At 36.7% G+C, this 14,586-nt stretch overlaps 1 protein-coding gene across 1 annotated transcript in view; it reads right to left on the reverse strand.

Moving 5' to 3' along the window:
* LCLAT1 (lysocardiolipin acyltransferase 1) overlaps window positions 1–14,586 on the reverse strand; it is a 191,837-nt gene that overhangs the window by 110,948 nt on the left and 66,303 nt on the right. The window contains 1 exon segment of the mRNA XM_036872507.1: window positions 4,345–4,543. Within this exon segment, the coding sequence (XP_036728402.1) occupies window positions 4,345–4,543 (199 nt within the window).

Genomic DNA, 14,586 nt, shown 5'->3' on the forward strand with positions numbered 1-14,586 from the left:
TAGTTCTCTGTGCTATACAGTAGGTCCTTGTTGGTTATCTATCTTACATATAGTAGTTTGTGTGTGTTAATCACAAGCTCCTGATTTATCCTTCCCCATCCCCCACATTTCCCCTTTGCTAACCTTAAGTTTGTTTTCGACATCTGTAAGTCTGTTTCTGGTTTGTAAATAACTTCATTTGTATAATTTTTTAAGATTCTACATGTAAATGATATCATATGATATTTGTCTTTCTCTGTCTGACTTACTTCACGTAGAATGATACTCTCTAGGTCCATCCATGTTGCTGCAAATGGCATTATTTCATTCTTTTTTATGGCTGAGTAATATTCCATTGTATATATGTACCACATCTTCTTTATCCATTCCTCTGTCAATGGACATTTAGGTTGCTTCCATGTCTTGGCTACTATGAACACTGAGATGCCTGTATCTTTTCAGAATATGGTTTTCTCTGGATATATGCCTGGGAGTGGGATTGCTGGATGATATGGTAGTTCTATTTTTACTGTTTTAAGGACCCTCCATACTGTTCTCCATAGTGGATGTACCAATTTACATTCCCACCAACAGTGCAGGAGGATTCCCTTTTCTCCACAGCCTCTCCATCATTTATTGTTTGTAGACTTTTTGATGATGGCCATTCTGATTGGTGTGACGTGATATCTCATTGTAGTTTTGATTTGCATTTCTCTAATAATTAGTGATGTTGGGCATCTTTTCATGTGCCTCTTGGCCATGTGTATGTCTTCTTTGGAGAAATATCTATTTAGGTCTTCTTCCCATTTTTTGATTGGCTTGTTTGTTTTATGGATATTGAGCTGCATGAGCTGTCTGTAAATTTTGGAGATTAATCCCTTGTCGGTCGCATTGTTTGCAAATATTTTCTCCCATGCTGTGGGGTGTCTTTTTGTTTCGTTTATGGTTTCCTCTGCTGTGAAAAAGCTTTTGAGTTTAATTAGGTCCCATTAGTTTATTTTTGTTTTTATTTCCATTACCCTAGCAGATGGATTGAAAAAGATCTTGCTGTGTTTTATGTCAAAGAGTGTTCTTCCTATGTTTTCCTCTAAGAGTTTTATAGTATCGCATCTTATATTTATGTCTTTGATTCATTTTGAGTTTATTTTTGTGTCTGGCATTAGAGAATGTTCTAGTTTCATTCTTTTACATGTAGTTGTCCAGTTTTACCAGCACCACTTATTGAAGAAACTGACTTTACTTCATTGTATTGTCTTGCCTCCTTTGTCATAGATTAATTGACCATAGATGTGTGGGTTTATTTCTGGGCTTTCCATCCTGTTCCATTGATGTATATATCTGTTTTTGTGCCAGTACCATACTGTTTTCATGACTGTAGCTTTGTAGTATAATCTAGGGTCAGGGAGTGTGGTTCCTCCATCTCTGTTTTTCTTTCTCAGGATTGCTTTGGCTATTCGAGGTCTTTTGTATTTCCATACAAATTAAAAAAAATTTTTTGTTCTAGTTCTGTTGAAAATGCCATTGATAATTTACTAGGGATTGCACTGAATCTGTAGATTGCCTTGGGTAGAATAGTCATTTTGACACTATTGATTCTGGTAGCATCTTTAGGATTCTCTACGTATAGTACCATGTCATCTGCAAACAGCGACAGTTTTACTACTTCTTTTCCAATCTGGATTTCTTTTATTTCTTTTTCTTCTCTGATTGCTGTGGCTAGGACTTCCAAGACTATGTTGAATAAAAGTGGCAAGAGTGTGGGAATTCCATGGTGGTCCAGGGGTTAGGACTTGGCGCTTTCACTGCCGTGGCCAAGGTTCAATCCCTGGCCGGGGAACTAAGATCCCACGAGCTGCATGGCAAGGCCAACAAAAAAAAGTGGCTGAGAGTAGACATTCTTGTCCTGTTCTTCATCTTAGAGGAAATGCTTTCAGCTTTTCACTGCTGAGTCATTTTCTGTTTTCTTGTATTGCTCTTTATTTTCATTTTACTCTATTTTCCTCTTGGATATTTCATAATTCGCTCTTCATTTCTGACATGATTTTGCCTTTTTGTTCTTTTTTTTCCTTGAATTCAATTGACTTATATTTCTCCTTGTTTTCTTGTCTATTACTGTTCATTGTATTTCTCACTCAAAAGTATCTTTTTTTTAATATCCCCAATTGCTTAGTTAATGATAATTCATTCAGTTTGGAGTGTTGTGTTATGGTGTACATTTTTTGGCTTTTTTGGTTTTTCAGTTCTGCCCTCCACTTAAGTTTCTTTTATGAATTTAAAAAGCTTTTATGGTTATTGGGTTTTGCTGTATAATTTTGGGGGTGGGGTAAGCAAAGACTGTTATTTCTTGCTTCTCTTTTTATTCCTGCAGGATTTTTAATTTCCTTGTTTTCCTTCACTACCACACTTCTAAGGGAAGCTAGCCCTTCTCTATATATCTGATTCTCCCTCAGAAGCAATACTTCTCTGAGGCATCTTCAGGTCCCACTGTCTTTCTAATCACTTCCTTGTATCGTGTGCTGTGAACTACTATGTCCAGACCTGTGTTCAGTATTTTGGCATTTAGCGTTAGACTTTAATTTTTCTGGGGATGCTTTTGTTTGTGCTTCCTCTAAGTTTTCCATGCCTCTCTACTCTCTTTACTCTTAAGAGTAAAGTCTCTTACCACTCTCAGAACCCACAGGTTTGCAATGATGGGAGGGTAGAAAGAACTCTTTTAGACTTTCTCTACTTAATACCAGAACCTTCTAAATGCCTTCTTTGTCTACTGGTCATGCTGAAGAGATGAGTGATGTGGTTTTACTTCCTCTGCTTGTTGATTGGATGATTTTTGTTTTTTAAAGATGAGGAAGATCAGGCAGCTGCCATTGTCCTCCAAAAACCATTGTAAGAAGGCTCTTAATTATGGATTCAATCTCTTTATTAGACATGAAGCTGTTTTAATTTATTTTTCATTTGTTTTCATTATTATCAGATTTTGTCAGTTGTATTTTTCTGAATGTAATTTGTTGATTTCATATATATTTTCAAGCTCATTCACATAATGTTCTTAATATTCTGTTACTTTATTTTATGTAGAATCAGGAATGATAAACAAGACATTATCATTCTTGATCAGTCTTTTTAGGAATGTGGCAGTTTTTTAAAATACTAAAATATCTTTGACATTTCTGCAATCAAGAGGTGAAGTCTATGCGCTCTCCCCTAGACTCTTTGAGGACAGTGATGGCTTCCACCAATAATGTACTGTAGATGTGATGCTATATGAATTCTGGGGCTAGGTCATAAAATGCCTTGCAGCTTCCTGCTGGTTCTATGGGGATGTTTGCTCTAGGGAAAGTCAGTTGCCATTTAAGGAATCTGACTATCCTGAGACCACAATACTGTTCAAGTGACAAAGAGAAAGATAAAACTATTAGCATGAAGGCAACTAAAACACAAACATGCAGTACTTCTTACTAGTCTATCCTGAGGACAATGCCTGCCCTTTGCCCTCACAAATCCTACACAATTTCAGTACACTGATTGATAGGCACATGGTTTAGAGAGCAAAGAATTCAAATAAGAAATATTACATAGGAAACCAAAGAAGTACAGGTTTAATGGATGAGGCTGTCAGGGAGTATAGTGGGTGCTTCATCCACTCATATGTGAATAACTGGTTTGAATATATTTTTAGTCTGTTCCTCACCCCTACTTCACATTACAGAGTGGAGATCAATTAAGATTTAACATGCAATGTTGAAATATCCCTACTTATCCACCACTCAGTGAACATGCTGCTTTCCTAACTAACTATGGAAAATAAACATTTCTAGGAATTTTAATATTATAGTATACAACAAGGACAGTGAAAAGTCTTTAAAAAAAAAAAAAAAAAGTGATGGATTAGGTAAGTTCAGAAAACACCAGCACCTGGTATAACGCTTGGAACCAATGGTTATTCAATTACTATTCAATTATTAGATAAATGTGAATGAATCAGTTCCTTTCAAGTACCTTATCAGCACAGACCACTTTCTGGTCTAAATTACCACAAGTATGACATGTAATAAAAAGTTACTGAACTATTAATTCATATTCTTCAAATTTTTGGTCCTCTGGGACCATATCTACTTCCTTGTGAATAGTTTATTCTCTTTCAACATAAGATGTTTCCGAAAAAGGATTAAAATAATTTATTATCCCCTAAGGAAAAAAAAAAAAAAAACAAAAACCTGGTGATTGTTTTTGGCTAGGGAGGGAAAAAAGTGGAAATGGCTTTAATAAATACTTAAGTGGAGTTTAGTAAGTTATTCTGTAGTTTTAGAGTGAGTACATCATATATAAAATAAATGAACAACTTATAATAATTTGTGAATAACCTACCAAATCCTGGAACACTTTTGAGAGTGGCTTTGAGGCAAATTTTCTCTAATCTGAGGTAGCTATATCTCATCAGACAATTCCACAGGAACATCCAGTCCATTCTTGTCCGATGATTCATGATAATGACACTTCTTTCTCCAGGAACAAATGCATCACCTGTTATAATCACTTTTACACCAAACATGGTCTCCAGCAATGCCTACAGAAAAAACAATACAGATATTTAACAATTTAAAGTTATGATTTCCCATAGGTAAATTTTATCACGTCCTATAAATAAATCTGATTTCTAATAAGTCAAAAGCATGTTATTCTTGCTTCTATAACAAATTAAGAAAAAGAAGTTAATCTGGAAGAACATGACAGCACTGTTTCTATTTTCAGTTCTACTAATTTAAGTTTCTGGCAGTTCCCTAATTTAAAAATGCTAACTTTCATTGAAATCTTCAAGATGGATTATTAAGACAAAAAGAAAAAGTACAAAAGACATACAAAAAGTTTCCACTGTGTAATTTTTTCAGGTTAAAGAAAGATATATAAGATTTTTAAATTTTTTAATAAAAAGAATAGTCAAGAAATTTAATACTGAACATAGGACTGAGGGAACAGAGAGTCAAATTTTTCATTTTATACCTTTCTGTACTAAGATTTTTTTTTTAAACAAATACACGTATCTGTTTATTTTTTAAATATATAAAGAATGTATATTTACTAAAGTGCTGCAGCCCCGGTACCTACAATAGTGCTTGGCACATAGAAGATCAAATATTTGCCAAATTTGCTTAATTAACTTTTCTGATGGCCAGGCATAAAGTATATATGAAATATTTAGAAGAAAATAAATTACAGACTGAAGTTCTTGAAAGAACAATAACATATTAAGAAGCCCTGATTACTGATTTCAATGCCCATTTCAATTTTTGAATAATTTACAGGTAACAAATTTACTAGTTAATAAATATTTGACTAATGGAGAGAAAACTGGTCCACAGCAGATAAAAGACAAGAAAATCAGAAGTTCTCTGGCAATATTATGAAAACTTTGATCAAAAAGTATAGCAAAGAAACTGTGGTACAGTTATGCAATGGAATATGATACAACAGTGAAAACAAATGAACTATGGATATCTACAGCAACATGGACAACATACAAGCATAATGTTGAGAGAAAAAAACCAAACAAGAATACATACATTAAGTGTCCATATATAAATCTTTCTGAAACAGACAGTAACTAAGATATCTACAGATAAATATACAGATGATGGTAAAAATACAAGCGGTAAAATTAAAAAGAAAAGCAAGGAAATAACTATCTTACAAGTTAGGACAGTAGCTACTTCTACTAAATAGGAGGGTGTTGCGACTGGGAAGCTAGGTGGCTTGCTGAAAATTTCCTACTTCTTGATTTGGCTGATAGTTACACTTTAAAATTATTAAAGTGCCTTTATGTTTTATTAATTTTTCAGTATATTGCCAAAAAGACCTTTTTTAAAAAAAGTATGATACAAAAGAACAATAGGACCTCAAATAGGACCAAGAAAAAAACAGGTTAAAAGGAATATTAGCTTTAAAAAAAAGATATGTTTGTTATTATGTCCACAGTATTTCAGAGTCAGAGGGTTAAGATGTAAAACATGATCATTTGGGCTAAAGTAGCTACAAAATGCCTGCGGTTTTCGTCAAATTTTCAAAAGCGTCCATAACCACTCAAATAGTTATAATCCCCAACCCCGCTCCAAAGTCTGGGAAGTTAAGTTCCAGTGTAGAAGAGAATTCAGAATGGAGAGGATCGGGGAGGAGCCCTCTAGACTTGGACCCACAGCAAAAAATAACCATTTTTCCACTTACAAGTGTAAAGGGCTGTCAACTACCAAAGTGAATCACTGAATTATATGTCTTGGCCCAGATGACATGTCTGAAGTCACCATCCAAGGTTAGTTTAGATCAGCCCCACTCTGCATCCAAATATGATATATTTTTCAGATTTTGCAAAGAACTGAAATGCAAGAAACCCTTCCTTTAACTGGTAGAAAGAGGCAGCTGACTACTAATTGTATGTTGTACTATAGAAAACAGTTAAAAATCTTAAGCCTATAATTCCCAAACACCAACTCTAACCTTACATGTGTAATTTCTAATACATGTTTCCTATGAATCCCAAAATAATCGTTAGCCTTTCGTCATAGTAAATATCAAAATAAAAAATCCTAGACTGTAGAGGAGCATATCATGAAGTATTCTCCTCCCTGCCATCCAGCACTCTATCAGAATGTGACTGAAAGTTATATATAATCTTCTGGGCAGCCTAGATCTCTAGTTCACATTAATCATTTTTAATACCAGATAAGACATACCTAGTCAACATTATTTACAGCTCCTACAAAAGCAGAATAACAAATACACTACAGAAATAAAGTTGTAATGCCTATAAAGAACTCCAGAATTCAAATAATCCAGATCAAAAACTGTTTAAAAGAGAAAAAGACACTATTCTCATATTTGTTCTGTTTCTAGTACAGAAGATAACAGTTTTAGCAGTAAGAAACTAATCTTATAAAATTTTATAATGTTTTATGTCTTAAACTGAACCAAGAGTGATAATTCTCATGACTTTTAACTGGTCAAAGATCTCGCCTAGAATTAGAAATACAGAAGTAATTTCTGAGGATCTTTTATATACCACTATTTACTACCTCCAAGTGTGTATGAAAACAAAGATGAATGGGTCCCCTCATGATCACAGAGACTCAGTTTTGCCATCATGCCCCATGTTCCTATTTATTACTCCAGTGGATCTTTACTTAGTCTGATGTAAGAAAGATCTATGACGTTCCTCATCTCCAAGTCTGCTTTGGCTTTTCAGACTCAGCTTAGGCCCGGCTCCTCAAATCCTTAGCTATTTAAGGACGCGCAATCCCAAGTCATTCATCAATCCCAAATCATTCATCAAAGACTGAGACCCCCTTTCTTAAGAGCAGCAGTCTAGACAGAAATTATATTCAGTAATCTATGTTTGTTGAACACCTGTTGTGTTCTAGGACAGGAATGGAATCAGCAAGCTGTGGAAGAGACATGTGTCCTAGATGGGGAGTTAGGGGAGTTAGAAAATGACCGCCGAATTCCTACGACATGATTTATGGTGAAAGGACAGAACTCCAAGTAGTTCTAATAATCTCAGTAATTAGCTAACAAACACTGTTGGAAAGACTCAGAATTTTCAGAAGCAAAAACTGCTCTGGGCACAAGCAAAGTTTGACCTGACAGTATTGATTATGCTGAACAGAACCATCCAAAAATTAAATGAACAAGGACATGTACTCATCATTACAAAAATGTTCCAAGGGAGACTGAATTGCAGACTAGAAGTACTTTGCAGACTTCAGGAAAGGATTCTCAGACACACAGGTAAGTTAGACTAGGTGACCTCTAAGTCTCATCTAACTCTAAAATTCTAAATGATTTTATTGTGGTACCTCATTTAACAGAAAATGTGCCAGTTAAAAATAGATAAGAAAAATCTTGCCAATGAAATCATTTTAATGAACAGGAGAAGCTTACAAAAGAAAAGATCATTTGTGACCATTTCTGTGAAGCAATAATTAGTCTAAATGCATTTACCCTAATTTATTTTTAGTGAAAAATGATTTTTAACTGGTTGGGATTGCTTAAAATAAAGTACACCTATGGGGAGAGAAAGCTAAATTCCTTCTGAATAAAAAATGATCTGTTGTACTATTTTCTTCAAAATAAAACCTCCATTAGCACCTTATGAAGGTATGAAATAAAAGATTATAAAAGACACCCTGACAGTTTTTCTTCCATTTCTTTTAACAGAGGTGTTCACTTTCTCAAAACTAGAACATCAACCTTCTATAACCTTGCTACAAGGGATTCAACTTCTATAAATTTCTAACTGAAAGACTCTCTGCTCGATATGCCACTACTGGTGAGCAAGGCAGTGAGTTAAAAAGTTGAGTAACAGAAGTGTTTGCAAATATATACCAATTTAACACTACAATGGTGGTTGAATCTTGCCTATATGATAAGCTCTGAAGACAGGCAATAAGGCAAAAGTCAGGAATAGCTGAAATTACCCTTGAATATTTCATAGGAAAGTACCTACAAGAGACCAGCACACATCAGTAAGACCAGCTCAGCCTGTTTTTTCTGAATGTTGGACCAGATTTCTCCAACTGACCATCAGATGAAATTATTGGTTTGCATATTGTTTCAAACACAAGAATCATATTCACCACCAGACCACTCACATTTCAAACATTCAGTCTCATCTCTCCACTCTCCCCATATCCACCCTAGAACACGTAATTGAAGCTGTAGAAGGTAAATAGATACATGACATAATTCTGCTGTAACAGTATTGGTACTAGTAGTAACAGCAGTAGGAGCAGCTATGGCAGACTTTGTCCAGTTAATTTGTCCATTTCTTCCAGAGTAATAGATTTTAATTGTGTACATGGCTGTCAGAAAAAAGACTACACTTCCCAGATTCTGTTATAGCTTTTAGCTGTTCTCACCAATGGGGTGAGCAAGAGAGATTATGTACCACTTGTAATTCACTGGTCTAAAGGGAAAGAACTTGCTCTGGACTTCCTTCCCTCCCCACTTCCTGCTGAGTGGGGCAAAGAAGGGGTAGTGAACAGTCTTGACCATATAGAAGAGGATATTATGCCAGGCTGGGTGAAAGGAATTGGAGTCCTTGAGTGACATCAGGGAACAAAGCTAACCTGTCAACCTGGACTTGAGGGTGAATAAGTTCTGCCTTTTTCCAGCCACTATGTTTTGAACTTTCTTTGATAATGTAGTTTAGCCTACCCCCTAAAACTTTTATAGTAGCAAACATTTACTGCTTACTTTGGAAAGGCTATATTCATTATCTCATCTAGTCATCACAATAACTCTCTGTGGTAGGCGGTATTAGAACTCCTTTATTTATTTATTTATTTTTAAACAGATGAAGGAAGAGAAGTTTAGAGAGGCTAAGTAGTTTAGCCAAGTTCAAATGACTAGAAAGTGGGAAGGCCAACAGTGAAACCAAAAGTCTGTGTCTAATACCTGTAAGAATAAGCAGTCTGCTTATATTGGGTTTCCAAAGAAATTAGATTGATTAGACCCTGGAAAGCATAACAATTGCAATGATTTCTACCAATGTAGTAACTCAAGAAAATCCTCAAAACTCTTAAGGTTTTGGTAGAGAGATTCAGCCAAAAACATGTAATTTATAATCAAAAAATCATACACTGTGGAATATTTATCACATTAAAGAAAACAAAGTGTAGCAGCAACATATGACTGTTATTAAAAAAAATCATTTACCTCTAAATGTTTGCTTTAGAATCAGATACACACTGCTGACTCTGGAATGGATCTCAAAAGATCATCTACTCCAATTTCCTTATTGTACAGATGATGAAATAAAAACCTTAAAGTTATGTAAATGACTTGAAAATTTATAACTTTCAAAACAAAATGTCTCTGATTTTATAATAACTATAAATGGAATTATTTAACAGTTTGTAGATGACTTATTAGAAATAGGTACTTGTGATGGTTAATTTTATGTAACTGAACAATATGCTTATTTCACTTAATATAAGTATTTCATGGAGAAATGCTTTATAAATAAACGAGTAATGGTGATTAAAACAATACCACAAAATGAATATTTTCTATTAAATCATATGTTTGACAGCTGCAACAAAGCACTGGGCTTCTTATCTTTAAAGATGATTTAAAAATCTAACTCTAAAAAGTCATTGCCTGGAAAGTCAACTTCTGTCCTCTAACAAAGGAAGTAGTCTTTCAATCAAATGAAAGCCAGAAAAGAACCTAGTCAAGTTGTGTAAATCTACAACTAGGAAAGACAGTTTAGGTAGAGAACTATTATCTCCACAAGGACAGAGGTCATAAGCTAGGATGGTAGACACTTAAGAGTTAATAAGTTAATAATAAATAAATGAGTGTACAGGGATCCTGCTGCTACTTTTTCAATAAACACAAGTTACAACACAAAACATCCTTCTATTAAGAGAAAGAAATTTTGCCTGACAGATAAGGAGGATACATACTAATAATGTAGGAATTATGCAAATATTCAATGCAAAGTATTTCCTACAGGAAAAATAAAAAAAGAGGATGAGGGCCCTAACAGAGTAAATGGCACCACACTTAACTACCCAGTTGACTTACAGGAAAATATAGTCATTATAATTACAACTTGAGGAATCTCAAGAAAGTAGTGAAACCAATAAAAGAACCCAATGTAAGTTCTAGAACTTTACAGTATTTTAAATCGAAATCCACTGTGTAAACAAAACACAGATTAGAGGTGGCAAAAGAGAGGGTCAGTGAACTTGGTGACCTGTGTAACAATCTAAGCAATCTAACATACATATAATTGTGGACACAAAAGGATAAAAGAGAGTAAACGGGGCAGAAAAAAATATGTAAAGAAATAATGGCCCCAAATTTCCCAATTTGGACAAAAACAAAGCTGCAGATCTAAGCCGTCCAATGGAACATGGCAAAATAAAGAAAACTAAACCTAGGCATTTCATAATCAAACTGCTAAAAAACAAAGAGAAATCTTTAAAGCAGCCAGAGGAAAATGACACATTACATAAAGGGAAGCAACAACATGTATGATAGCTAACTTTTTATCAAAAACAATGGAGAACTTCAAGAGGAACATAAGACAGGGGAACTTCAAAGTGGGGGGTGGGGGGCCCCGCAGGGTGAGTCACCCCAGAAATGCCAGCAACATTAGCCTTCAAAAATGGAGGTAAACTTAACTTTTAATTAAATAAAAACAGAATCCATGTACAGGAGCCCTCACTACAAGAAAAGCTTAAGGAAGTTCTTCAGGCTGATGGGAAATGTCACTAGATAGAAACTGTACCATACAGGAAGAATAAAGAACACTGTGGGACTTCCCCGGTGGCGCAGTGGTTAAGAATCCGCCTGCCAATGCAGGGGACACGGGTTCGATCCCTGCTCCAGGAAGATCCCACATGCTGCAGAGCAGCTAAGCCCGTGCGCCACAACTACTGAGCCTGCGCTCCGTAACTACTGGGCCCACACATCACAACTACTGAAACCTGTGCACCTAGAGCCTGTGCTCCGCAACAAGAGGAGCCACCACAGTGAGAAGCCCACGCACCACAACGAAAGGTAGCCCCGGCTCGCCACAACTAGAGAAAGCCTGCGCATAGCAATGAAGACCCAACGCAGCCAAAAAACAAAAACCACTGTAAATGGATGATATTTAGATAAAACACTGTTCTATGGAGTTTACTGTGTAAGTAGATGCAATATGACAATAATAGCACAAAGAATGTGAGAACAAATGCACCACACTGTTACAAGGCTCTTACATTTTATAGGTAGTAAAATTACTCTAGGCGGACTGTGACACACTACATAATCCCTAAAGGCATGATTTTATAACATTTATAAAAATATAAACACACACATATATATATATATATATATATAAATTTTTCTTTCAACAAATAGAGGAGAGAATACTGCACAATTCTTGATACTAAAGTTTGAGCTAGTTTGACCCTGAAACTTCTTTATGTTTGTCCACTCATCCAACGAGTATTTACTAATATGCTCCTTGTTCCAGGTATTTCAGCAACCTATGTCTTTGGTTTCTCTAGAAAAAGAAAAGGCTTCTATGACTATTTCTTGTCAATTTTCATCTTCCACTGCAACAGAATCATCTCACTAATGAAACTGACTTTATTACGAGTTGTTGGTTTCTCAGATTTCCTCCCCCCGCCCCCCCAAAGTCAGGTATTCCCTGGCTTGAAAAGAACTCCAAACCTTCTTCTTTAGAAACAATCATGAGGTGCCAATGAGTTTCTTACCACCTGGAATGGTTAAGGTGCCAGGTGACTCTGACCAACCCTTGAAGGTTTTCTTATCACCTAAAGCTCTAATGGCAGCAGACAAACTGGGTTTAATCTCAACTCTGTTTAAATAATTTGCTTATGCATGTGAACTTGGGCAAATTATTTTCTCAAAACTTCCATTTCCTCTTCTGTAAAATGGGGATGATGGTGGCACCTAAAATGTGGCTGTCTTACTAAAGCACTTAGCATAACATCTGCCACATAAGTGGTCAATAGCTATGATCATCATTACCCTTGGGTTTTTAGTTTGATTTTTCCTTTTAACAAAACCTCCTAATTCTTCTCCTTATATCTGAATTAAATATGCCATACCTTTCCACAGGTATTTATCTACCAGTAGGTTACAATCCCTTTAGTTTGTGCCTGTAGAAAAATCAGCTTTAAGTACAAATAGAGAAAAGAAAATGAGAAGGAGGAGACTATTTTTAGTTTAACAATATATCACATTTCATAAAACAGATCGCCTGAATAAAATATTTTTAATTAACCTTGTAACAAGGGAGGAATATAATCTGTAAAATTATTCATCACAGGATTTCTTTTTAAAATATGAGAAGAAGGAGAGTGCACTGTAAACAATTTATTAAAATTCAATTTACAGGGAACTTTTGAGAAACGTCTACTCTATCAAGGTAGGTACTCCCCCACCAACCACTGTTTGTTTCTGGAAATCTTTCCCTATCAACCTCCACCTGAGGGGTCTATAGCATCAGCATTGATACTTTCCTCTCTACAAACACAACAATGGCAGTCTGCCTGAGGGGAAAAAGACAACTCATTCAAAAGAAACAGGTAGAGAAGACCCTTCAACAAGCGAAGGAAGAGAATTCCCTCCTTCTTCTCCTTTTCAGGTATTATACTCACCACCTCCACCAAGACAGGTCAATAAACCCAGTAAAATTAAGTTCCAGGTGTTGCTCAGGGAAAAGAAGGAACAGAACACTCTCAGGAAATATGACCCATTCAAGGTAAAGGAGGCTGCTTGCACAACACTTCATTTTTGGAGAAGGCACTGCTCTTAAGCAACAACAAAGGGCTGAAACCGGTTCAGTGCCAGAGAAGGGAGAAGTATAGACTGGAAACCTATAAGGAGTAACCAGCTCTCAGGGTCAGAGGGACATGCGCTCAGAGCAGTATGCACAGACCTCGTAGCAAATATCTGGCTGATCCAAGAGTTTACTATACGTTTTGTATGCACTTTTACCTCACACGTTTTCAACCTAGCCCCCAGACAGAAAATCACTTCATTCCTAAATTCTGTGGTTACTGGGGAGACTTGATCACATCAATGTCACGAGTTTTAAAAAGTCTGTTATCTGAATCTTAATTTTTGTCATTTTATAAAATAAATGGAGGAGGTGGAGACAAGATGGCGAAGTACAAGGACATGAGCGCACTTCTTCTTACAAAAACACCAAAACCACCACTAACTGCTGAACAATCATCGACCAAAAAAAAACACTCGAACCTATCAAGAAAGATATCCTACATCTAAAGACAAAGAAGCGACACTGAGACAGTAGAACGGGCGGAAACATGATAAAATCAAATCCCATACGTGCCGGGTGGGCAACCCACAAACTGGAAAATAATTATACCACAGAAGTTCTCTCACAGGAGTGAAAATTCTGAGCCCCACATCAGGCTTCCCAGCCTGTGGGTCTCACAACAGGAGAAGGAGCCCCCAGAGAATCCAGCTTTGAAGACCAGCAGGGTTTGAAAGGAGGGATTCCACAAGGTTGGGGGAAACAGAAATTCCACTCTTGGAGGGCTCACACAAGGTCTCGTGTGCACCAGGACCCAGGGAAAAAAGCAGTGACCTCATAAGAGCCTGGGCCAGACCTACCTGCTGGTATTGGAGGGTCTCCTGCAAAGGAGGGGAGACACTGTGACTCACCGGGGGTACCAAAACACTGGTGGTGATAGTTCTGGGGAGTACTCATTGACGTGAGCCCTCCTGGAGGCTGCCATTTTCTGACCAAGGCCTGGCCCTACCCAACAGCCTGTAGGCTCCAGTGATGGGACGCCTTAAGCCAAACAAACAACAGGGGGAGGACACAGCCCCACCCATCAGGAGACAGGCTACTTAAAGTCTTCCTGAGCACACAGCTGCCAGGTAAACACACCCCCTGACACAGACCTGCCCACCAGAAGGACAAGACACAGCTCCACCCACCAGTGCGCAGGAACCAGTCAATCCCACCCAGAAACCTGCATAAGCCTCTCAGACAGCATCATCCACCAGGGGGCAGACAGCAGAAGCAAGAAAACTACATCCCTGCAGCCTGCAGAATGAAAATTG

This window comes from Balaenoptera musculus, chromosome 13, assembly GCF_009873245.2.
Source record: "Balaenoptera musculus isolate JJ_BM4_2016_0621 chromosome 13, mBalMus1.pri.v3, whole genome shotgun sequence".
NCBI lineage: Eukaryota > Metazoa > Chordata > Mammalia > Artiodactyla > Balaenopteridae > Balaenoptera > Balaenoptera musculus.